This window comes from Danio rerio, chromosome 18 (assembly GCF_052040795.2).
Source record: "Danio rerio strain M-AB ecotype USA chromosome 18, GRCz13ab, whole genome shotgun sequence".
Classification (NCBI taxonomy): Eukaryota; Metazoa; Chordata; class Actinopteri; order Cypriniformes; family Danionidae; genus Danio; species Danio rerio.
The window spans coordinates 37,747,206-37,774,273 of NC_141038.1; the positions used below are offsets into that span (position 1 = coordinate 37,747,206).

The window sequence follows — 27,068 nt, forward strand, 5'->3', positions numbered from 1 at the left end:
TAATATTTATTTTTATATTGCATTCTCCACTGTGCTGAGTGAGAGCACTTCTCTTCCTGTTAAACTGAACATTTACATCATCGATGATGTAAGCGTGCTCAGGTCTAGTAGTTAAAAATGCAATGTGAGTGCAGGCCAAGGGGGAGAGGGGACAGGGAACAATCGCATTTTGGCACAGTTCAAGGCAACTGTACCTAATGTGGGTGCACCCAAAGTGAGCTCTGTTTACCTGCAGTAGGGATGGCACCAAGACACGCTTTAGCACCACAGCAATCCGGTGGAGGGAGTGTGATAGTCTGCGTACAACTAGCCAGTATTCCAATGGGAAACCCTGAGTCCTGTCAGTCATGTGGACATAAAACTGACACTTGCTACCTATCCCCACGCAACTTAGAGGGCTTGTTGACATCATCTTAGTGCCAGACACCACAGGGCATCTTAGGGGTCTTGCTGTGTCCATGACTTGGCAGGGTAGTGAGGCTTAGTACACGGAGGTCCAACAGCATATTAGGCTGGTGGCTATAATGTTTTCACCACTAAATGGTGTATACCATTTATCAATACAAATTTTTAAAAAATCATATAGGTTGCATCTGAATACTTTAAAATGGTTCCTTCAAAGGCAGCATTCCAAGGGGGGAAGGATTAAAGGCATCTCTGAATCCAAATTCTGCTTCACTTCTTGTCTCGGGACATACTTTACGTCAATAGATGTGTATAACTGGGCTCTCATAACACCTAAGCAGTGCCACAGACTGATTGACCCTATGCCATAACACATGTTCAAACATGTACAAAAGCCTTACAAATAAACTTTGAACAATACAAATAAAATATTTAAATGCGAATTTCAGCAAATAAATGTCTTTCTATGCGTTTTTTATGCATTTATAGACATTTTTATGTGTATGATAACTGTAATGCAAATTTTTTTTAGAAACTCCTGAGATAAACAAGTTACTTCTCTGAGCGGTAAATAATGCAATTCCCTCTTCATAGCTACAATGACCTCTGGGACATTCGATGAATTCTCATTATCAAAAAGCATGCGCAGTCTTGAGTTTTGGAATTGAAGTGAACAGTTCATTGTGATGCTGCACAAAAACACAATGACGCAAGATCTCTTAAGAATGCATAATGAGAAACATTTTTATTTTTAACAGTGAACTGATCTAAGGCTCTAAGAAAAGAGATGTTATCGGTTTAACCACTACTTTACCTAGTATTTGTCCAAATTTCATAAATTTGTTTTCCATTTTTATATTTCTTGCTCAGAGAAAACACAAAGACTACCATTTGTTCACTTTTTACAAACAGATTGTATTTCATAAGACTGCCTTTTTCTACATACAAAAGTTAAATCATACTTGGTTTTAACAGCGCAAATCAACTCTTATTCTAGAGACATAGTTGACAGTATCACTTTTTTTTCTCTAGAAAAGAACTGTTTACTAGATGACTCTTTCTAGAGCCATTGTTTTTTTTTTTTAGCATGTATACATGGCTGGGGTGCTGTAGCCAAACCTTTGGTCAATTGTGTCAATGCCAAACATCAGTTTCTATGGTGCCAGCAGTGGACAATGTGAAACATGTATTGTTTACTGATGAGTACACCTTCACTGTCTTTCCCACATCCAAGAGAGTTACGGTGTGAAGAAGCCTTGAAAAAGCACACCACTCAGGCTGTTGCATGCCCAGAGTGAATGCAGTGTATCAGAATGATAATGCACCTACACACACAGCAAGACTGGGGACAGATTGTTTTGATATATTTGAAAGTTAAGTTGAACATTTGCTATGGTCACCAGATGTAATATTATTGAACCACTTCGGGGTATTTTGGAGAAATAAGTCAGAAAATATATTCCTCCATCAGCACAATTTAGTGACTAGGCCACTATTTTGCAAGAAGAACAGTTCAAAATCATTCTGGCCACAGTCCAGAACTTATATCTGTCATTTCCAAAAGTGATGCTGAATTGATTGCAAAAGGAGGTCCTACACCACACATCTCTGCTCTGTCAACATTTGATTAGGAAAATTCCACTTTGCATGTAATAAAATTTACTTATTCTATAGTATTAGTAGTTTGAAACAATATATCGTATAATAAATAGTATATGGAGAAGACGATAGTTTATAGATAGAAGATAGAAGTTTTTCAATTCATGCTATAAAAGCACTATATTTGTATAGCACATTTACAATATAGATTGTGTCAAAGCCGCTTCACATAGAAGATTGTAGTAAATTGAAACAGTGTCAGTTCAGTTTTAAAGTTTAAATTGAGTTTCAAGAGTTCACACTTAGCTGATGATTTATAAAAGCTTGTTTGGCATGCTGTCCCGGGAGAAAGCCCCGAGCTCAAGGGATCCTCGAGCTCGGGGCTTCCTCCCGTTGGCAGAGCGAGAGGGGAGCCTGAGCTCGGTGGATCTCAGAACTCCCCAAGTAGCAGTAATTAATCGCTCGGGATAGCAGCCGCCTATTTATGAAAAAAACAAAACAAAAAGCAAGGAGAATAGAGCTATATCCAGCTGCTGGATATAAAGTGGAAGGAAAGATAGGTTCAAGCAGGAGACATAAAATAGGTAGGGTTATAAAGGGTAAAGAGACTGGAGCTATAAGGGGGCTGGACATAATGTAGTAAGATGGGTAAAAAGGCCTCCCTGCGGGAGTTGGAGCTCGAAAGGACCCCTGCGGGGGTCAGAGCTTGGGGTGATGTCTAAACAGGAGAGAAGAGGGGATTGGAAGTAGAGTGTAGAAGAGAGGATTCTGGGTAAATCCTGCTGGAGTTGGAGCTCAAAGGTAGCCCTGCGGGGGTCAGAGCTTTGTGGTTGGGTCTAAAAAGGAGAAGAAAAGTGGTTTGAAGCAGGGTGTAGAAGAGAGGACTCTGGTAACTCCTGCGGGAGTTGGAGCTCGAAATGACCCCCGCAGGGGTCGGAGCTTGGGGGTAGAGTCTAAACGGGAGAAGAGACATAGCAGAGAGCAGAAGAGAGGAATCTGGGTAACTACTGCGGGAGTTGGAGCTCGAAGCGACCCCTGCAGGGGTCAGAGCTTGGGGGTAGAGTCTAAACAGGAGAAAGAAAGTAGCAAAGTGTAGAAGAGAGGATTCTGGGTAACTCCTGTGGGAGTTTGAGCTCGAAGGGACCCCTGCAGGGGTCAGAGCTTGGGGGTAGAGTCTAAACAGGAGTATGAAATTAGCAGAGTGTAGAAGAAAGGACTCTGGGTAACTCCTGAGGGAGTTGGAGCTCGAAGGGACACCTGCGGGTTCAGAGCTTAGAGGTGTTGTCTAAAAAGAGAAGAGAGGTAGTTTGAAGTATAGTGTAAAACTGAGGACTCTGGGTAACTCCTGCGGGAGTTGGAGCTCGAAGCGACCACTGCGGGGGTCAGAGCTTAGGGGTAGAGTCTAAACAAGAGAAAGGAAGTAGCAGAGTGTAGAAGAGAGGGATCTGGGTAACTCCTGCAGGAGTTGGAGCTCGAAGGGACCCCTGCAGGGGTCAGAGCTTAGAGGTGGTGTCTAAAAAGGAGAAGAGAGTTAGTTGGAAATGTAGTGTAGAAGTGAGGACTCTGGGTAACTCTTGCAGGAGTTGAAGCTCGAAGGGACCCCTGCGGGGGTCAGAGCTTGGGGGTAGAGTCTAAACAGGAGAAAGAAAGTAGCAGAGTGTAGAAGAGAGGATTCTGGGTAACTCCTGCGGGAGTTGGAGCTCGAAGGGACCCCTGCAGGGATCAGAGCTTGGGGGTAGAGTCTAAACAGGAGTATGGAATTAGCAGAGTGTAGAAGAGAGGATTCTGGGTAACTCCTGCGGGAGTTGGGGCTCGAAGGGACCCCTGCGGGGTCAGAGCTTAGAGGTGTTGTCTCAAAAGAGAAGAGAGATAGTTTGAAGTATAGTGTAGAACTGAGGACTCTGGGTAACTCCTGCGGGAGTTGGAGCTCGAAGCAACCCCTGCGGGGGTCAGAGCTTGGGGGTAGAGTCTAAACAAGAGAAAGGAAGTAGCAGAGTGTAGAAGAGAGGATTCTGGGTAACTCCTGCGGGAGTTGGAGCTCGAAGGGACCCCTGCGGGGTCAGAGCTTAGAGGTGTTGTCTAAAAAGAGAAGAGAGGTAGTTTGAAGTATAGTGTAGAAGAGAGGACTCTGGGTAACTTCCGCGGGAGTTGGAGCTCGAAAGGGGCCCCTGCGGGGGTCAGAGCTTGGGGGTAGAGTCTAAACAGGAGGAGAGGGATCGTTAGAGGTAGAGTGTAGAAGAGTATAGTTGGGAGTAGAGTGTAAGGGAGAGAAAAGGAACAAGAGGCTGAATGGTAGGGTTATAAGAACTGATAGTTGAGAAAGCTGGAAGTAGGGAACAAGTACAAATATTATACAAACACACAAACACATGCACATACACAAAAAGCATATAAATACAAACATAAAGATCTGTAAATAACTATGGATGACTCCTGCAGAAGTTGCTATTTGCATTGGCTCTTGCAGGAGCCAGTTAGAAAATATGTAAGAGTGTCAAGGAGAGGACAAAGGACTTCTGCGGGGGGATGATTTGGATGACTTTTGCGAGAGTCAAGGCTCAGTTAGACACCTGCGGCGTCGGAGCCGGGTGTGAAGGGGCTTGGGGTTTGGTTAAAGCCTGTCGGGCTTCCTTAAGGTGGTATTTGCTGAGGCGAATGTAAGATTTGAAAGCTTCAGAAAACCAGCGACCAAGGGTCTGGATCTGCTGGTGGGAGAGCCTATTAGAGGCTGCTGTAGTGGCCACGCCAATCCTAAATAAGTGGCTGGAAAAGGGCTCTGGGGGACAGCCTGAGAGGCAAAGAACTTCTTTAAGGTGTTTTGGAACCAGAACCGAGTTACTGGATGGTTAGCGTCGTCAGTTAAAAGCGGGGCTAGAGGGTTAGCCTCTTGGGATCTTTTTAGATTAAGGTAGGCTTGGAGGGTTTGAAAAGGGCAGGTGGTTGAAGGTAGGTTAAAAATAAGAATAAAGTGTCCCTTATGGGATTGATCTGTTTTGCTTTGTTTGATAAGAAAAGAAATGGTTTCTTTATCTTGCAAAGCTAGATCTGAGATAGTGGGGTGGAATAAAGGGTTAAATTTGGATGTCACTGTTAATTCAGAGCATCTGAGGTACCCAAAAAATGCTAGGTTAAACATAGCATCTAAGGTGCGAGCTGTATGCGAAGAAATGTAACCTTTACAGAGGGTGTAGATGCACGAGGTAAGGATTTTGAGTTTGATGGGTTGTCTAGCATCGGGGGTGGTGAGGTGGGTTGTCTGAATGTCTTTGATAAGGAGGAAGGTTTGCGAATTCATGACAGCATCGGAATGGGACCTGTGGATCAATTTATGAAAGAATTGAATCCCACTGAGATAGCTCTTTATTGAACTGGCTTGTAAGTGTTTTGCAGTGTGAAGGTGTGATATAAAGGAGGTGATAGAGGAGATGGGAAAGGTAGTTGATGGAGGGTGTGGAATTGTTTGAATGACTTCCATGCTGTAAGGTATGAATTGAGGGTCCTGGGAGCTACTGCTTGCAGGATAAGAGATAGGGAAGTTTGATGGAGATTATGAAGTGGGTGGTTTATGGCAATATCGTTTCTGAATAGGGTGGGACAGGCGTTTTCGTGAGGGTCCGCCTCCGGGGCAAGTTGCCAGAATTTCTGAAAAGAGAAATGAGAAAGTCAGCAATTTGGTTTTTGCAACCAGGTACATGTTCAGCAATAATGATAAATTGATTTTAGATATCCAAATAAGGCGTCTTAGAAATGGCATAAGTGATTGGGAGTGGGAATACCCTTTGTTAATGCAATGCACTGTAGCTTCGTTGTTGCAGTGAACGAGAATGCTAGATGTAGACCATTCGTCCCCCCACAAGATGGCTGCTGCGACAATAGGGTAGAGTTCGAAGAGGGCTGAAGAACATTGGTCTTTTGGAATGGAATTCAATTGGGGTGGCCATGTTGAGGCAAACCAGTGTCCTTTATAGTAGCCACCCTAACCAATTGAGGGGGCAGCGCCTGTGTATAAGTTAATAGGGGATGCTATCAAGTCGCTGTAGAAAAAAGAACAGCCGTTCTATTGCTTAAGGAAAGAGATCCATAAGCAGTGTTTATCGCGACTGGGTTTAGAGAGGAAAATTGTTTCGTCTAAACCATGAACTGTGGTGGATAGTTGAAGGAGGTGGGAAATGAAAGGGTGGCCTTATGGAATAATTTGCATAGTGAAATTTAGATGCCCGAGAATTGATAGGAGTTCTCATTTTGTGCATGTCTGTTATTCAAGGAAAATTTGGGATAGAGAAATGATACGGTCAATTTTTTCTTTAGGAAGGGATGCTTGGAATTTATGCGAGTCTAAATTAATGCCCAGAAATTTGATTGAAGTACTGGGTCCAGAAGTTTTTCTTCTGCAAGAGGAATTCTGAGATCAGCGAAAACCTGCTGGGTGCTAGGTGTTTGGCTGGAGGAGATGACGGGGGAGAAATAATAAGAAAATCATCTAGAAGGTGAATGAGGTATGGGGATTCCGTAATTATTAGACATAATCTAGCATAAAGCTTCTGACATCATGTCAAATACTTTTGGCTGCTTTTGCATCCGAAAGTTAGTCGAACTGCAAAATAGAATTGATTGTGCCAATAAATGCCAAAAAGGTGCCAGAAGTCTGGGTGGATTGGCATGATTTTAAAGGCAGAGGAAATGTCTATTTTGGCTAGCTAGGCATTACGACCGGCAATCTTTATAAGAGAGATCGCTTGATCAATGTCGTGATAGTTAAGCGAATATTCGTCCAACGGGATAGTGCTGTTAATGCTAGAAAAAGAGGAATTGTGTGGGGACGAAAGGTCGACTAAGGCGTTTTTTGAGTAGTGACACCAATAGGGCTAATGCATGAGATATTAAATGGAGGAGCCTTGAATGGTCCAATCATGAAATTGTTGTCAAATTCTTTTTTAATAAGATAAACAACGGTTTCAGGTTCGGTGGTCGCAGACTGTAGATTAGGACAGAAAAGTGAAGAATGGAATGTATCCTTTGTAATGAGGATGTGGAGTGTAATAGGTTGGATGAGGGTCAGCTTCTGGAGCCAGCAGCCATGATCTCTGAAATAGAAAAACAAAGAGAATCAGAAATTAAATCTTTAAAAAATAATACAAGTATGGCAGACATGAAAATTGTTTTAGTTGAAATCCATACGAGGCATCTTAATAAGGGCATGGGCGGCTGTGAATGGAAGCGCCTTTGTTAATGCATGGTTCGATAGCTTCGTTGACACAATGTGCAAGGATGGTAGGGGTGGGCGTTCGTCCCCCCACGGGATGGCAGATGGTTGGAAAGCTGAGGATAAGAAGTGTGGCTAGTTTGGTGGTCCTGGAAAACTGGTACCTCTTGAAGACTGAGCATGTGAAGTGATTTTTATTTCTTTTTTCCAATTGCCAACACCAAACTTTATAAGACTTAAAGGCGATGTCACCACTTAGTAAAACTGTATATGGACTGTTAGTAATTGGCTTTACTTTAATCCATGAATAACATTTTTTTGTAATCTTAACTTGACTAAATTCACAAGCGTGTCTGGCCAATTCATTCATAAGGTCTTTGCAACAGAGTCAAGAAAGAGGGCGGGACCATCTCCAATTTTTTATCTCATTGGATGGTGACGCTTCTCTTTACAGCTATTGGCTTAAAGGAGTTTCAGTCAGGCCATGCAAAAGGTGCAAAAGCCTGGCGGCCATTTTGTTGATCAAAATCAACATTGTTTATGGCTGGAGCTGCTGCTCTGCTGAACACATTCCAGCAAACAATCTGTTACGTGGAGGATCGCATGTGTGCTGCAAGGAGAAGGTGAGGGTTCAGTTTTATTGCAATAGCTTTGGAGTTTTTGGCTGATATCTTGCTGGGAAATAGGGTTGAAGACACAGCAGATGTGTTGTGGAGGCACTTTGAAGTGGAAGGTTTTGGTGTTGTTGTTTAAGCTGTTGATGAAATTGTTGGAGTTGTAGTTGTTTGAAATTGTAGTAATAGTAGCTGTTGTTGCTGTAGCTTGTATATTGTAGCTTGTAGATTGAAGCTTGTAGATTGAAGCTTGTAGCTTGTAGATTGAAGCTTGTAGATTGAAGCTTGTTTATTGAAGCTTGTAGATTGAAGCTTGTAGCTTTTGTAGCTTGTAGCTTTTGTAGCATTTGTACCATTTGTAGCTTTTGTAGTGCTTGTAGCTTTTGTAGTTTATGAGCAGAGCGTTCTTCCAAACGAAGATAAAATGAGCTGGAACCTGTGGTTATTTATAGTAGCTTAGGGCTCATGTGATTCTGTTGGGCACAACCATTTCTCCTATGGCCAAACGTGTTGTGCAGAGGCTGGAGAACGCTGCATTTCAGCGAAGACTCATGTGACCCTGGGCCGCCACAGGAATCAGTCACATGCTCTCCACTTCTCTATGACCATCACAGAAGCTGCTAAGGATGCGGCCTGGTCCAGGATTATAAAACCTTGGGATCATCTCGTCGCTGGTCTCGGAATGACAATACCCTGGTGTAAATAGAGAATAAGGAGAATAATTAGCGTAGCTGCTGTTCTTAGTGTTTATAAACAAGATGCAAAAAATGCGTGGAGCAAATTCATGCATCATACCACTATGTGATGCATTGAGTGTATGCTTTACTAAAAAGATAGGTCTTTAATCTATTGTTGATCTGCGAGAGTGTGTCTAAGCCTCGGACATCAGGAAGGCTATTCCTAATATTTTAAAATCAATACGAAACTTAACAGGCAGCCAGTGTAAGTACGATAAAAATCGGGTGATATGATCATATTTTCTAGACCTGGTAAAAGCTCTGGCAGCTGCATTTTGTACTAGCTGAAGTTTGTTAATAGAGGATGCTGGGCTGCTGGGCAGCAAGCAAACAGAGCATTACAGTAATCCAGCCTTAGCAGGTTATTGTATCATAATATAGAGCACCCACACCAGACAATTAATCACATCATAATCACAACTATTACAAATGTTAATAAGTTAAATCAAACTTATTTTAAGAGGTCAAATTAACTCTCACTAGCTTCCCACATGCTTTTTTTTCTTTTTCTCTCTATTGAAAACAGCTCTAGGCGTAGCTGAGACTTTCGGTTTGTCTCAGCCCGTTTTGCGACCTGCTAGTGAACCCTCTGAGGTGACGCAAAGCAAAAACCAAAGGCTGGAGAAAGGTGGAGGCAGATGTGAGATGGCAGTAAATGGGTCGTGGGAGAGATGGCATGTGGTAGATGTAGATATAGTTTAGCGGGCAACAACATCCGTGACAGAGGTGTGAGAATTGCACAGACAAACTTGCTTTGAAAAAAAAACAAAAAAAAAACAAAAAACCTCAGCTGTGTATGAATTAACAAGAATTCAGAACTTAACTCTTAACTATTAAAGCTGCATAGGAACTTTTCAACCAAACAATGTGAAGAATATAATATGTAAAAAAATAAAAATAAAAAAATAAAAATATGCCAGCACCCTCATTTATGTGCTTAGATATGCAAAAATGTGCGTGTGTGGCTTTCGCAATGACATAGATTTATCAGGCTGACAACACTGTACTGGCTTTGGTGGTTTTTCATTTCCTCATTGAGTATCTGTCAGCTGTACAGACTGTGATGTCTTGGTATGTTTTGCACGCATGTTTACCGAATGCTCAGTATCTGCGGTGAGCCTGTGCGTATGGCTGCACCTCTGTCACTGCAAGGGTTAATGTGTTTGCGTCTCTGTGCGATTGCATATGTGTCACAGCTGCTATAAAATGCACATTTACACGTAGAGCATGCAGGAACAAAGACACGCTATTTGCCTGCGGCTGGTACAGGAAGTGGAAAAGGGCAGTACTTTGTATGTGCATCATTTTCTGTATGCTTTCTTGCCCTGCAACTACACATACTTAGACATTTTGCTAACCCTTTACAATACAGTTCAATGTAAAACATATCTGTTAATTACCAGTTTACTTATTTTGTGTTTCACATAAATTTTTGGTTGTGAATTGCATTTTGGGACCTTGATCTCTGCTCTGTCGACGTTGACAATTCAACTCTACAGTTTAACTAAGTAAATAATTGATTTTTTAGTAGTTTGACATCATATAATGTATAAGAAATAATAAATAGGTCTGTAAAATAAATAAAATGTACTGGCTGTTTATTATAAAGCTTTTGTAGTATAATATACAACATCAGCCGAAACAAAGTATCACTTTAATGGACACCAATGAGGAAAATCAATGTTTGTAAGCTGGACAGTTCTTTGGACAGGACTGTGTGTAAGTATAGTAAGTATAGTCTTTAATTTCGGTAGTTTTAAAATACTGTCTACAGTACATGATGGCATCTTAAAAATGATGCCTCTGATTGGTGCTTTCTCAGTTATTTGCCTAAGCTTGAGATCAGAAAAAAAAACAAACAGATTTATTTAAAAGGAGGTGGTCAATGATTGAAGTATGGGTGGAAATTATGCTTAAAGAAAGTAATAGACAAATGGTGAGTGTATATTCAGGAACAAGTCAACAATCATTTAAAAATAGCTACTGAATAGCTAAAATTGGATTCAATTCCCTGTAATTTTGAGGCCCACCACAACGTAAAGTTGGAGTGCGGTTTTCCCTGCCCACCGAATTGATTGACAGGTGCCATGCGTCCATAATACCATGTTTACACATGCCCACAGTAGGGTTGTCATGATACTAGAATTCGATACCAATTCTAACGATACTATAGAGACGATAGTTCTAACTAAATAAATTCCGTTATTTGGTACGATTGCATCCATACCAGAAGTGAACTGGACCAGAGTTCATGCGAACTGTACTCCAGACCACGTCTTTCAGGCAGACATGTGTAGGGTTCATAGGTGCGCACCCGAGTTCAGAAGATACGTTCACACTAGCTAAACGTACCGTACTCTGATGTCAAACGAATCCGGGTGCGGGCCAAAAATGATAATGTGAAAGCACCCTAAAATGGGCCAGTTCTACATTATATAACAAGTAATCTAAAGGGTATTTTGAGCTGAATCTTGACAGATACATTCTGGAGACACCAACGTGTGTTTACATGGATGAATATGGCCACCCTGTAAATACACAGTATAGTCACGATCTTATTGCCACATTAGATCAATATGATAATATAATATATGCCTCCAGTGATTTCCTGATGATAAATACCAAAAAATAGCACAACTGGAATCACCACAGCAGTCGCGATCGACTGATCTCATATGAGGCATGAGATCGAGATGACATATGATGACGTGTCCAGGTGCTGTAGTGCTGTCCCAATTCTTAGGTGTAAATTTTAAAGCCCTTCCCCATCATCCTCGGTTGCAAGGGCCAAGGGGAAGGGCTAGAGGTACAAAAATAGAATTTAGATTGGGCCCTACTCTTGCTAAATAATGTTACAACAAGCATGAATTTGGATTTTAATGATGCATTAGTAAATTTTGAACTAATATTAATAAATGCTGTACAATTATTGATCATTATTTGTTCATATTAGTAAATACATTGACTAAAAGCAACTGATTTTGTCTACTCTTTATTGATAAATGTCAGCAACATTTGAATAACCATCCGAATTATAAAAGAAAGCCTAGTTATATGAACACATGCGAATCAATTTATTCAGATTCCGTGATTATTATTCAGTGATTTTCTCCTTGTCATATCGAAGTGTGAATATGCTTTATGCGGTGGTACATTATTTATATGCTAATGCCGGTTTGTGAGGACTCCCGGCAATGGGAGAGGCTTTTGTTTTTGTGAAATTATGTCTGACAGCTTCAATTAGTTTTGAGATATGAATGTTGAAAGGGCCGAGCTGTGCTTAGCTTTGTTCTCACCTTAACTAATGGAGATGGACAGGCCAGCTGTGGTACCTGCTCTTCAAAACACATCCTAGAATATTCTGATTTTTCTGTTTGCATCATTATTGCAAATTATTACTTCAAATTACTTCAGCAAAGTCATTAATTACTATTATTAATTACTATGTTATTTCAAATCACTGTGTCAGAAGAGTTATTTATGTACTCAAATTAATTTAATTATTGACCAAATACTAATTCAATTCTCTATAAATATTTGCTAAGTCAGAAAATAGAAATGTAACTCATTTTAATTTGTAACATTTTAATCAGACATGGCTTTTTAAATTTATGAAAAGTGTAAAGAATATTTAAGCATATTACTCACAGGTTCCCACAATAGTTAATCCACACTTCTTCTCATATTTATTTAGTAAAAACCAGTGGTTCGGTTTGGCCATGGGACCCACATTTTTACATGTTCATCAACCCACGACCCAAATTTTTAGGAACTATAATATAATTTTAGGAATTATAATTAATTTGTATTTATTTGTTAACATACACAAGTAGTGACAAATTAATCATAAGAAAATCACCAAGACTTACAAATAAACAATATTTAATTGCTGTCATTTAACAAAATGTCTCAAATTATAGAAATATTACAAAGTAAAAACGACAAATGTTTGGTTTCTAAAAGTGCTCTTGTGAGAGCACATCACTACATATGACACACTGAGGTTTAGTCAGTCAAAATATGTAAATTACTTCACATATTCTGGGTCGTACTTGCGCTTTGACATATTTGTAGCTATAATTAAATGAAATTTCACATGTCAAATTGTACAGTTGTTGGTAACGCATTTCAAAATAATAGTCTTGTATAAGCACAATAAGTTAAAATTAAATGTTTTTATTTTTTTTGACCACACACTCTGCGAACCACTGAAAATGTTCCCGTTAAGGGTGTCACGATCCTCCAAATCCTCGATTCGATTACATTTTCGATTCTAAAGGCACGATTCGATTCGATTTTCGATTATGAATAATTAATTAATTAATGACCAATTAATTATTTGTAGCCTACCGTTTAAACTACCTGACCTGCATGGTCTTTGTTTTACCCATAAACAAATCATACAGTAAATGAATAAAGGCAAGCTACACACATAATTACCACCTGTCAATCACTTTTTTCTGCGGGACTCGTGAATAGGCAGTGATCTGTGTCGTTATAATGGCGTCGGTAAAAAAGACGCACAACCAACAGGAACCAGCCAACAGTATCTGAGGTGTTCGCTAAAATGACTAAGTACAAGTGAGTGAAAGATTGGAGCAGTCCTCTGACTGCCTGGACCTGCTATCTGGAGCGCATGGCTGTGTTTGCGTCTGTGTCTGTGTGGTCATGTGATGTGCATTTTCAGAGGTAGAGAGGAAGGAGGGCTGCTCAGAAATGCTACACGCCACTGTGGATGTCAAATCGCTGTCGTTCTAAAATGCCATTTAAAAACAAAGACAGTGTAAACAGGGCCTGAGTGTGTACTTTTCGCGAGCGGATTTAAAACGGGGGCGGCCGGAGGATCGCGATGCCGGTGTTGTCTATCGGACGAACCGTACGTAATACGTACATAGCAGAGTTTGCAAAACGGTGTTTTTTTTTTGTCGACAACACGAACGTTGTCAACATAACTCACTGGAAATCCAAAATACTTGAACACCGGTGACTTCATTGAAAGAGGAGAGGGTTTAAGTTCTCTCGACGGGTCTCCTGCTTCTGCAGTTTAACAAGCACTTCAACAAGCCTGTTTTTTTTTCCCGCTTGGCAAGCCAAGCTGACATGGGGGCGTGGCAGCATCGACGATTCTATTTTTTGATCCGATAATCGAAACTGAGCATAAATTTCGATCGATTTCGATTAAAAATCGAATTAAAATCGATTAAAATTTAATCGATTAAAAATCGATTAAAAATCGAAATCGTGACACCCCTTGTTTCCGCGACCCACTTTTGGGTCGCAACCCACCAGTTGAGAAACACTGATATAAACTATGTATCATATGCTTATACCATGTTTCATTTTCTGTCTAAAATTCTGGATTTAAAGACTGTGGTTGAAGTTTAAGGTCCTGTGAAGTGCTTTGAAATATGCACTTTTATTCGATATTTGATGTAATCTCAACCGAAACACGCAGAGAAGAAGGGACACAGTGTAGTCCCTCTCTTTAAAAAAAAAATAAATAAATAAAAAAAAAACAGCCAATAGTTTTGTTTTATCACAGCTCTGCCAGTGAGAGTGGTTGACCTCAAGTGCATCTAATAATAAGCAAATGTGAAGCGACTGAAGGGTGCAGTTTATCTCAGATACTAGAGCATTTGATTTGTTATGATGTGATGAGAAAATGCGGTGTAAGGTAAAGCTACAAGCTTTACATATCACTTTTTATCTTCTATATGCAAATTTTGTCAGTGTTTCGAGGCACACTAGCTTATAGATATCCTAAAAACAAATAATACTGTTACTAACATCTAAAAAGCTTTATTTTATCGTCATGGGACCTTTAGGGGTTGATAACAGGCATATAATCTTGAAGTTAACAAACAGAATTAATAAGTACTACAAAACAGAACTTCTAAAAAGGTAAATATGCACCAAAACATGAAACACTGTCACTATATTTCATACATACCCAGCAGACACCCAACGTTATAAGATGTTAATATGAGGTTAGGTTTAGGTTCCCAGCGTCTAAGGACAATGTTATTTTGACATATAATAATGACATGAAATGACGTTGACATTATATTTGTTGTTTTTATGTTATGTTAGAAAGTGACCAAAATCCAACGTTGAGCCAACATCTTAAACCAACGTAATATTGACGCCAAATACTGACATTTATTTGTTAGGTATGAACTGATAGATGTCATAGTGGTAATGTCCACTCAACATTAATCTGTGTAAGACATTGATATTTTGTTGTTTTTAGGTTCTTTTTAGGTTCATTCATTTTCTTTTCAACTTAGTACCTTTATTATTCTGGGGTCGCCATAGCGGAATGAACCGCCAGGGTTACATTGTAAAGTAACCAAAATTCAACATCTGCCCAATGTTGGACATTCATTTTGGCCTAATGCTAGGTTTTGACATCAGTCCGATTTTCATTTTCAAACAAAATGCAACGTCCCACGACCTTGGGATACAACATCAACCTGATGTCACATGATGTCCTGTGCCTGCTGGATATGTTGTCATGAACTTATTTCTTACACAGTTCATTGTTTTTATAAACAGGTGCAATTGTCCTGATAAATGTAATTATATTTAGTTGAAAAATTGAATATTTCTGCAAAAACAATCACTGTGTTTCTTTGAATTAATTTCTAGTATTTAAGGCAAGTGCTTCAACGAAAAATGAACAGTTCCTTGCTTAATTTTTCACTGGATAGGTAATTTACAGTTTTTCTTGATTGCTTTGATGCAGCTGTCAACTGAAACTCCACATTTTCAACACAGTTAACACACAGGCCTAAACAGTGGCACTCATGGTCAAAATGACACATTTTGCTTGCAAAACGCACATCCCCTGTCAAAACATTTAAAATATGCAACAAAAGTTCAAACAACTATATGAGCTCTTTCAGTGAATCATTACACAATGGACAACAAAATACAAAATACAGAACTCAGTGTGAATCAGTTCACCATTGTTTGCCATTGTAGCCTATTGCTAAGGCCATTTGTTGTCTTTCTACTTGGGCTGTCAGATTTGCCTTTTTGCAAAGAATTTGATTCAGAATAAGAAATGCTTTGATTAAATTTATGTTGAATTCATCACACTTTTTAATCTGGGGCTGAAAACTAAAATACTGTAAAAAACAAAACAAACAAAAAAAACAGACAAAAGTTAGAAAATACTGTAAATATTAGAGAAAACAAATGTGAACCAATATACAGTCAAATCTTTTAGGAGTATAGGACATAGCCACTATTGACATCCTCCATCCATGCTAGGACAGAACAACACATACCTTTCCCCTTTTTCAATGTTTACAGACTGATTGCTAATTGAAGATTTGTGTGAAGGAGTGTCAAACCTATGCTTCAGTGAATTTATACTGATCTTGGTAGTTTCTAACGGTTAGGAATAGATGGTTTCTGTTTGGTTACCATAGCTAAAACAATGGAGTTTGGACCGCTTGAATGACATCTGTGTTAACTTAGGGTGCTTTCACACCTGTGAATCGATTCAGTTGTTCCGAAACAGAGATTACAATTGTTACATTGTTGCTCTTTGCTCTTGGAGCGGTTCGATTTCACATTGCAAAGTTTCTAATCTGACCAAAAGAGCTAAAACAAGTCACTTGTGAGTAAACTCTCCTTACATTGGTCAGAGTGTCAGGGTTTATTTTGCAGCGTCCCGCTAAGCTGCCAGGAGAGGTGGTGGTTTGGTGGTGATTGACAGGGTGCGCGCGCGACTTGTCTGAGGAGAGATGCGGTGGGGAGGGGTGAGAAGGGTGCACGACGATGCCTATTTGAGGACCGGGAGGGAGACGCAAGATTAGCGGGAGATCATCACTCGTTTGCGGGCATCTGGAGACTCGCGAAACTTCCCGCCATACTCATAATTCTCTCTTCATATAGCTGTATGCCTATTACATATCCATAAAACAAAGTGATATAACCGCGCTCGGATCGGATCGCTTTCTCACTGCAATCGAACCGATCCAGGGTTTGTTTCAATCGAGCCGAGACCACTCGGAGCGATTACTTTGGCGCGGAACAGAGTGCAATTGCCCTGTTCACATATGCCAAACGAACCGCGCTAATTGGGCAAACGAGACACGTTCCGAAACAAAATTGTAGGTGTGAAAGCACCCTTAATGAGAAAGGGTTTACACATTTGCAAGACATGTCTTCTGTTCTGCTGGGATAGTGATGAGAAAAATGGAGTGGATCCTAGTTTCTTTAACAATTTTAAAGCAAACAAGAAAAACTGTAATTAGAGTAAAAATTTACTTTGTAATTAAATATATCCAACCCTGTCTGCAAAAACATATTTTTTTAAACAGTTAAGATAATTAATTTAATTTAATTTAATTTAATTTTATTTTATTTTATTTTATTTTATTTTATTCATTTAATTTATTTATTTTTTTTTACATTTTGTTTTGTTTGACTTTTTTATTTCATCATAGTCTTCAAGGCAGCGAGCAGAGAAGCAGTTCCTGTTTTCTATCTGTGTGAGTTCAGACCGAGGTCACGCAACGGCTTCTTTCATTATTGATAAGTGGTTCCCCTAGTTGTGTGAGTGTGTGAATTTAAATGACCCCCCTGGGCTTAAGTAAGACCCCATTAGCATGGTATCATTAAAGTAGCTTTAAATGATGTTAAATCATGAGCCCACAACACCCCCACAGGGCATCAGTATCTATGTCAGATTCACATGTAACAGGCACATGATTGACAGGGTCAGAAGATCAACTGATGCATTATGGGAAAGGATTAATGCACGATGACTGATGAGCTATGGGTTTACAGAATACATTCATCCAGTTGAAGTCTAGTTGTCTAGTGCCCTACAGGGGATCCAGCAGGTTTAAAAGGGCAGCATGGAGAATGTAAATCAGACACTTTGCTCTGTTTTATGATGGAGGTTTTGAACAGGCTCTGAATGAGTCAACCGAGTGATTAGAGATTCAAATCAGGCCGCTGTTATGCTACTTCAACATGGAACTGCCCTAAACGCTTTCCTTTGATGTGCTGCAATATGATTTTAGTTGTAGCCTATAAGCTAAAATGCAAAGCAGCTCTTAGAAATGGAAAAAAGGAGGATAAATAGCCTTTGGTGTTTCATATTGTGAATATGAAAATGATGCTCCTGAGTCTCTACAGTGGTAATTACTCTGAAACACTGTAAAGAGACCAGTCTGCAGCAAGGAGACTAATTAATGTTAACAAAAAAATACATCTTATTTTTTAATTTAGATTGTTTTTTTACAATACCCCAAGCTAAACTTGTATGAACTTATTTTTTAGATATGAAACTGTTCAGAATTTTGGGGTAACACATACTTTTTATGTATTAAATTAAACAATTATACACTGGTAAAATGGTGACACGATGGCTCAGTGGATAGCACTGTTGCCTCACAACTAGAAGGTTGCTGGTTTGAGTCCCAACTGGGTATTTCAGTGTGGAGTTTCTATGTTCTCCCGTGTTGGCATGGGTTTCCTCCGGGTGCTCCGGTTTCCGTTTTTTTTTTTTTTTTTGTGTTTGTTTGAATGTGTGTGTATGGGTGTTTCCTAGTACTGGGTTGCAGCTTAAAGGGCATTCGCTGTGTAAAACATATGCTGGATAAGTTGGTTTATTCCACTGTGACAACCCCAGATGAATAAAGGGACTACGACGAAGGAAATGTATATTGCATATAATTATTATACATTAGTTAATTATTAGTTAATAATTACTGGTAAATAATTACTAGTTAATAATTAATTACATATACATACATACATACAGTTGAAGTCAGAATTATTAGCCCCTCTGTTTATTTTTTCCCCAATTTCTGTTTAACGGAGAGAAAATTTTTTTTTAACACATTTCTAAACATAACAGTTTCAATAACTCTTTCATTTTCTTGTCAGCTTAGTCCCTTTATTAATCTGGGGTTGCCACAGCGGAATGAACCGCCAACTTATCCAGCAATTTTCTACACAGCAGATGCCCTTCCAGCCACAATCCATCTCTGGGAAACATCCACACACACAAAGACACTCATACACTATTGGCAATTTAGCCACAACCTTCTTGCTGTGAGGCGACAGCACTACCTACTGCACCACTGCGTCACCAGTTTTAATTACTCATTTCTAATAACTGATTTATTTTATCTTTGCCATGATGACAGTAAAAAAAAATTACTAGATATTTTTCAAGACATTTCTATAGAGCTTAAAGTGACATTAAAGACTTAACTAGGTTATTTAGGTTAACTAGGCAGGTTAGAGTAATTAGGGTAAAATATATAGCTTAAAGGGGCTAATAATTTAGAAATCTTTCTAACAAACTACTAATACAACCCAAACACATTAACCATGCATTTTCTTACATAACTTCCGTGTAACATTATTTGAGTTGTTTTCTTAATTGAACTATCAGTATGGATGTTGTGTGATATGATATGGATGAGATGTTTCTTTTTTGTTTCCCCTGTATGCTTATCCTGCCCTGTTTTTCTGTGTAGAATGTCCAAAGCGTTGTTATTAGTGACACGGGTGGTGATTAAGTGAACTGCAACCTGCAACCATTTGCTTGTGTTTGGGCAAACATAATGAAGAAGAGACTAAATTCAAGGTCTTTATAATCTCATTTCATAAATAAATAACAGTTGAAAAATGTGACATTTAGATGAATTTGTAAACATCCGGGCTGATGTTTGAATTGCAAAGTTTAACCGGATATAATAATAGAGTTAAAGTTTATCATTTGCTCATGTTTTTCAGGCTGCTTACTTTGTAAAAATTTCATTTAATGCATTCAGACATAAGGAGTATTCAAATCGGTGACTTTAACAGTTGTATTTAATTGAAATGAAGATGATGCAGTGTTAATTTACACTTGATTATTCAATTCTACCTGAGTTTGACACATCAAAGCAGAAAATAACTCACACACTCAAAGCACTGTTTATTTCATGTCTATTTTTGTTGTACAGTGTAAAAAAAGTAACTTAAAGAGTGAGTAAACCTATTTTTTTAAAGTAAACAGTTGAATTTACTTGTGATTTTTAAATGCTTTGACTTTTAAAATGCTTTAAAAGCCCTAAAATTAAGTAAATTGACTTTGTATTTAATTATGAAGCAGTTCCAATTTACCTTAACAAAAGCTAAAAAAGCTAATTGTTTATTTAATGAATTATTATTATTATTATTATTATTATTATTATTATTGTTAATTTTATTTATTTATATTTGCCAAATTTGACAGAAAAAATTCAGAAATTCTTCTTATGCTCACCCATATCAAGACACAAGACACAAGGCTTGGATGAAATGTTTTTATTTTGAAGTTGTCAAAAATGTTCAAGTATAAATTAATTTACCAGTACAGTCATTTAAAGTTATTAAAAGAAACATGCTATAGAATTAAGTGTTCATCATTGTTAAAAATAAACACTAAATTCATTTCATATTTGTCTCATCAAAACTGCCTCAGTGATTTTTAATTAAAACTATTTTAAATGTTTTGGTTGTCAAACCTATTAGCTTGTGTATTTAGTTAGTAAAATCTTGTTTTTACAGATTTTACACCACCACCACCACCCACCCTTTTCTCCCTAATGTGTTTCTTTTGTATTTTTGATGTATTCTAAAATAAAAATTAAAGCACCCAAAAGTTGTGTCTTGAATACAGGGGGAACATAATCAAAATGTTTTTTGGTTAAAGGTTTGAGTGAACTTAAACTTAGTTATAACTTTATAAACAGTGCAACTTGGAAATTAATGTTTTCACATACCTAGTAACTTTCAATAACAACATAAAATGTACAAATTTTTATAGTAAACTCTATTAATGGCTTTTTTAACATTAGATGTATTCTACTTATATTTGATTGTGTTTAATCAAAAATCAGAAAAAGCTTTATTGCCAGGTATGATCGCAAATACGAGGAATTTGTTTTTGTGACCGAGCTTCTACAGTGCAAAAGAATTACAGAGACAAAACAAAAAACAGATAATAAATGTATTAAAAAAGTAGTATGTAGTGAATGCAAATATGCAAATAGATAAGTGTATGTAGAGCTTTATTACTATATACATTGTTATATGTGCAGCTGTTATGTGCAATTAATGCAAATGCAGTCCCAAATAAAATCGACCCATTCGTTCTAAATCAATCAATTTTTTTTTTCAAAACATATTTATTCAAGTCATCTGGGGAAATTGTTTTTCATTTTGCAACATATGTTGCAGAAAATAAAATAGTGCAGGGTTTTTATTTAACTCAATGGTGTGCAGTCAAACAGTATAAACATGTGCTGTGACCTTTGCTTTCAATAACAAAATAAACAAACAACGACAATGACAAAAGGCAGTAGAAAATAATGCTTCTGATCACATTGAAATGGAAATGTTTGCACAAGCTTTGCAATTCACCTAAATCATGTGAACAGATGAGCTCATCATTAGAAAAACATTGTTTAGGTAGATGGATTATAAAGTATGCTACATTTTGAGAGAGTGGCAATATAGATCTAGCTATGTGAAAGAGTAGTTTCACTGTATATTCACAGAATATTTATAATCAATTCAGTTTGATTATGATTATCATGTCCTCAATTCAGTTCAATTTGATATAACGGTGCAACTTCAATTTTACTTCAAATGTATACAGTTTTGTCACTATATACAAGCAATCAGAAAAATGAACAGAATTTTTCATTTAACTTGCTCAAAATAATGCCAATGCCTCTTCGACGTATCAAGCATCCAAAAGCCGTAATAATATGCTCAGCATTCTGTTCAGCGGTAAATGGTAGAGAGAGTTTTTTTACATAGTGGATCTTGGGTTATATTGTACCTTGAACAACAGGGAAAGACTGTCCCAGCAAACTCACGTGCAACAAATGTGCCCAGATGGCTTTTAAAATAATTGGAGCAATTTTTATTAGTCACAAACGTTCTTCTTATCCCTCACCATATATGTCAGAAAACTGTCACTACAGCAAAACTATTTGGTTAAACTTATACCTCATTTGCTTCACAATGCACCACAACAAATGATTAATTTCCCCAGCCCTAACGTACACACACACACACACACACACACGCACATATATGAGCAATATCACAGTAGCAGAATATCGGCACTGGTGGGAGGCGTGCGTTGGCATGCGGCAGCAGGCTGAGTGCCTTAGTGTCCCACCAGTGATATAAAAAAGGAAATCAAACATGGAAAGTAGGGCTGAACGATTAATCTGAAAAATATTGCAATCTACACAATCTTAAGTCAGCATCTCTACGATTCAGCCAATTATATTTTCAAGGTTAAGAGAAAAGCGTAAAGGTGGTCGCACAAGTCTTCACATTTTTTATATATAATTTCCTCAGCAAAATGGACACCTCCAAAGTGTGTTAAAAGTGTCACATACTGCATTCATAAGTTGTCAATTCCCAAAAATGTCATTTCTGTCTTAAAGTAATAATATATTTGCAGCCGTGAAATCACACGTGAGTTTGTTTACCTCAAATAAGATGCACACGTGTGCCTGCCATAGTGAACAAAACCTGCATAGGCTGTGAATAACAGGTAATATAGTTGTACACAACGTTCAGTTTGTTGCACAGAACAATAGTTTGAGAGCTGTGCGGGAAGTATGATTTGCAAATTTGTGTTTTTTTTCTTGACTTGAACGCACGTGTCACTTAAAAGTCATCATCTTCAGCTGAACCTCGCAAAAACGGAAATGCTTGTAGTTTCTGCCAACCCGACTCTACACCATAACTTTTCAATCCAGATGGATGGGGCAACCATTACTGCATCCAAAATGGTGAAAAGCCTTGGAGTAACGATTGATGACCAACTAAACTTCTCTGACCACATTTCTAGAACTGCTCGATCGTGCAGATTTGCACTCTATAACATCAGAAAGATCCGACCCTTCTTATCTGAACATGCAGCTCAACTCCTTGTTCAAGCTCTTGTTCTCTCCAAACTGGATTACTGCAACTCTACTAGCTGGGCTTCCAGCTTACTCTATCAAACCTCTTCAGCTGCTCCAGAATGCAGCAGCACGAGTGGTCTTCAATGAACCTAAACGAGCACATGTCACTCCGCTGCTAGTCCGTTTGCACTGGCTGCCAGTTGCTGCTCGCATCAAATTCAAAACTCTGATGTTTGCCTACAAAGTGACTTCTGGTCTAGCACCTTCTTATCTGCACTCACTTCTGCAGATCTATGTGCCCTCCAGAAACTTGCGTTCTGTGAATGAACGTCGCCTCGTGGTTCCATCCCAAAGAGGGAAAAAATCACTTTCGCGAACGCTCACGCTCAATCTGCCCAGTTGGTGGAATGAACTCCCTAACTGCATCAGAACAGCAGAGTCACTCGCTATTTTCAAGAAACGACTAAAAACTCAACTATTTAGTCTCCACTTCACTTCCTAACCTGCAATTGCCTCTTTGAATATCACACTAACTGTACAAAAAAAAAAAAAACTACTAATACTTCCCTTCTTAGACTTTACAGACCTGAAACTTGCCTTTAGTACTTATTCATTGTTGCTCTTAGTTGTGTAAATTGCTTTCTTGTCCTCATTTGTAAGTCGCTTTGGATAAAAGCGTCTGCTAAATGACTAAATGTAAATGTAAATGTAAAAGTGAAACCAGCGCACTCATCATTTAAACGATCTTATCACATTTTAGAGTTATGATTACGACAAGCATTTGATATGTTTTCTCTTTCATAGGGAACACAGAGAGTTGTGCATGAGAATAAATGTTTACTGGGTCAGTATAACTAATTTAGCTTATATAATGCTGAAAACAATGCAAGTGGGAATCTGATAATGATAAATGTCTGATTTTATCAGTGCAAAAATGGTCTAATAATGTTGTCAATGACAAATGGCAAGCAAATATCTCAAACATAATAATTCAACTTTAGAATTATATTCTGATGCCATCACTTTACTGTGCATTACCAACTAGGACATATTTTAAGTCTGTTCAAGTCCAACCTTCCATGTCTTTACAAAATGTAGCAGTTTAACCTACAGTAGACCTACACATAGGCCTAAAAGTATTGTTGTTTCACCATGTTTAAGAATAACAATAAACTAGCCAACTAATATAAACCTTTATTTTACATCTACAGAATCATGAGAAAAATCATGATCTTGATTTTTAGCAAAAAACAAACAAACAAAAATAAAAAATAAATTACAAAAATAAAAAACGTGATTTTCATTTTAGCCAGAATCATGCAGCCTTAATGGAGAGTCTAAAAATCTTTATGTATGAGGAACTACTTTCTTCTGCCATTCATTCACATCTGCAGATGACTTCAGAACAGCAGAAACTTTGCTACTTCACCAACGTCACTTCAAAGCTAGCATTTAATTTAATGTATTTAAAATGACGACAAAACAGGTGTTTTTGTTGACATTTTAAGATTTTAAGGCTGAATGGCATGAAATGCCATGAGTCTAGAGACATTTCCTAGTATTCCTCTGTAGCAATTGGGGTATCACAATAATTAAACCCAAAAAAAGCTAAAGCATCAGAAACACAACAGTAATCTGATAAGGAAAACCGCTAAACACATGCAGCAATTCTTCTTTCTTTCTGCTAACTGAACTAGTATGCAGCAGCGAAAACAGGAAACTCAATAGAAACAAATAGATGGAGACCAAAAACTCAGAGGTTATACAAAGAGTTGCCAACACAAAATACATACATTCCTGATATGTAAGTCTCACACTCAATACACTACAATTACTATGGTATAAATACAGCTGTTTTGAATGGTTTACTAACAGCTGCGAGCATTTTGCATGTTGCTTATGCGTCCTGCGCGCCTCACGTTTTAACCGCCTGCTGCGCCTCATGCTTTTGCTGTGCACTCTCAGTTGAAAAAAGTCAACTCTGAGCAGAAAAAGCTCCAAAGTGCATAGAATCACCAAAGGGTGACACTCTTGTGCGATTTGGGAAACAGCCACTAGATGGCACGGCGACCATTTTGAAATGAAAATTCCAATAGAACAGCAGCAAATTATAAGTCTGTAAAATAAACTATTAAAAGTGCTGATGATTGTTATTGTATGTTTTTTATTGTCGTCTTTCAGGTTGTATCTCAGCTTTAATGCGCTTTTTAAATAAAGAAATAAAAAACAAGTCAGCTGCTTGCCATCGCGACAGCAATAAGATCCAATGGACGGCCGATCGCTTTCACTCCAAAATGGTGCAATCCGGGGCTGTTGCTGGGCGCTGCTGTTGCAATAGAACGTTCTATTGAGTGTCGCTCTTTGAAAGCGCGTTACGTCACTCGTGTCTTTTTCATTATCCAATCAAATGAAAGCAGAGGCGGGGTTTCCGTTGAGGTGCCTGCAGTATTTGTGTTGTCTAGACCACACGCTGTTTCTTCGAAGTTATAAATATTTAAAATAGGCACTATTCTTATAAATATACTGCATAGTTGCAATCTAAACAACTAGATTCTTGCCTAAAAAAGCCTCATAAGTACATTATGTTGTCCAACCTCTGCAGTATTTGTCAAACTGTAGTGAGTTTATTGATCTGCTGTCACTCTGTGTGAGGTAAATGATGATGTAATTTGTATTTTTGGGTTAACTATCCATAAAATAATCAAAGCCTGCTTGTTTGCATTCATATCTGGAAATGTATAGTAAGGGCCAAATATCTGATCACAGATAATCAAAGAACTTTCTCATTTAAACCTAGAAAGCAACACAATGTCTAGAAATCCCAAAAGTTATTTAAAAAAAATATGTTCTGAGCATTTTCCGAGTCACCAGTCATGTGATTTTTTTGTACAGCCTGTCAAATACTCAAGACAGTTTTTATTTATTTTTTTATTTGAGATCATGATTATGCTGGAGATCAACAGCTTTGAATCCTTCTGACATTTTGTGATTCATGGTCATTTTTCAATTTGAAAAATATATTCAAACTCACATGCTGATATTATAATTTGTATTGAGATTAGAAGGAAATGTTCAATAGAAGTACATAGTGGTCTCAAGCTTTTTAGAACTTACTGTACATTAGCATGCATAATGCTCCTGTTATAAAAGCACATTTGGGTTGAATCATTTAAAATGAAAACAAAGAGAGCATTTGGAGTGGTGATTAGATTACAGTAATTCAGATGCATCCTGGTCCTGTTGTTACTGCTAGCAACCAAGCAAACAGTGAACGGCTGGCCATTATCCTGCTCCGCTGCGGGTCTGAGTCAGCACAAATTAAGCAAATATACCATTTCACCTCCTCACACTGGGGATATTAATGAGGGATATATTTCCAAATCAAAGGGACCAGACAGCACCCTATAGCATGCTCTTTCTTTCATTGTTTTGCTTCCTTCTTTCCTTTTCATTTTTCTTTCTTTCCTTTTTCCTTTGTTTTACTCTTTAGACAGTTTGTTCAATATTTTAACCCATTCTTTTGTCTTTCATCTGTCCTTTGATTCTTTGTGTTTTCATTGTTTTCTTTGTTTTTCCCTTCTATGGATATATTTTTAAATACAAGCACATCTACTTTCTTTCATTCCTTATATTTTTATATTGCTCTTTCTTTCTTTCTTTCTTTCTTTCTTTCTTTCTTTCTTTCTTTCTTTCTTTCTTTCTTTCTTTCTTTTTTCTTTTTTCTTTCTTTCTTTGGTCTATCACTATTTAGCTTTTCCTATAGCAGGGGTACCCAAACTTTTTTCTATGAAGGGCCTTGATTGAAGGCTGTGGGCCGAATATATAACCAATTATATATATATATATATATATATATATATATATATATATATATATATATATATATATATATATATATATATATATATATATGTATATGTATATGTATGTATGTATGACTTTCTTTTCTTTTCTTTCTTACACACACACACACACACACACACACACACACACATATATATATATATATATATATATATATATATATATATATATATATATATATATATATATATATATGTATTATTGTATATTAGAGATGTCCCGGTCATGTTTTTTTTTTTTTTTTTTTTTTTTTTGCCTCCAAGTCATACATACATACATACAAAAAAGGATAAAAAAAAAGTGAAGAAACAGATCTAGGATGTTGCTTATTTTTCATTTAATGTACCTTATTTTAACATTCAACAACTCTTTTAACAAACAGAGCACTTCTGTAATGTAGGATGAACAATCAAGTATTAAATAACATCAATTCTTCACTTCTGGACTTTAGTACAACAAGAAATAAAATGAAAAATCTAATGGCTCGTTTCCACTGACTGGTACAGTACGGTACGGTTCGGGTCGGTACGGGTCACCTTTATCAGGCTTGCATTTCCACCACAAAGGATACCCTTTTTGGTGGGCGAGGTGTATGACAAAGTTTAAGTCGATGTCATGCTCGCTCGAATAAATGTCTACAGTAAGGCTGTACGGGTCGTTTACATATCATATGAGAAGCACTTCTCACAAAACAGATGCTTTATACACATAAATACTT

At 37.8% G+C, this 27,068-nt stretch overlaps 1 protein-coding gene and 1 long non-coding RNA gene across 8 annotated transcripts in view; one reads left to right on the top strand and one right to left on the bottom strand.

Annotated features, from left to right (window-relative positions):
* LOC147832892 (uncharacterized) overlaps positions 1–27,068 on the bottom strand; it is a 599,182-nt gene that overhangs the window by 372,431 nt on the left and 199,683 nt on the right. The window lies entirely within an intron of this gene.
* The window catches only part of lekr1 (Leucine-, glutamate- and lysine-rich protein 1), a 268,106-nt gene that overhangs the window by 33,570 nt on the left and 207,468 nt on the right, over positions 1–27,068 (top strand). Inside the window, exon 1 of one of the 7 annotated variants that reach the window (XM_088651283.1) lies at positions 7,704–7,830. The exons of 5 other annotated variants lie outside the window; for them this stretch is intronic. In XM_088651283.1, coding sequence (XP_088507409.1) covers positions 7,748–7,830 — 83 coding nt within the window. In that variant the 5' untranslated portion in view covers positions 7,704–7,747. Of the gene's footprint in view, positions 1–7,703; positions 7,831–27,068 lie in introns of those variants that run through there. One more of the 7 variants, XM_088651284.1, reaches the window with a different exon arrangement.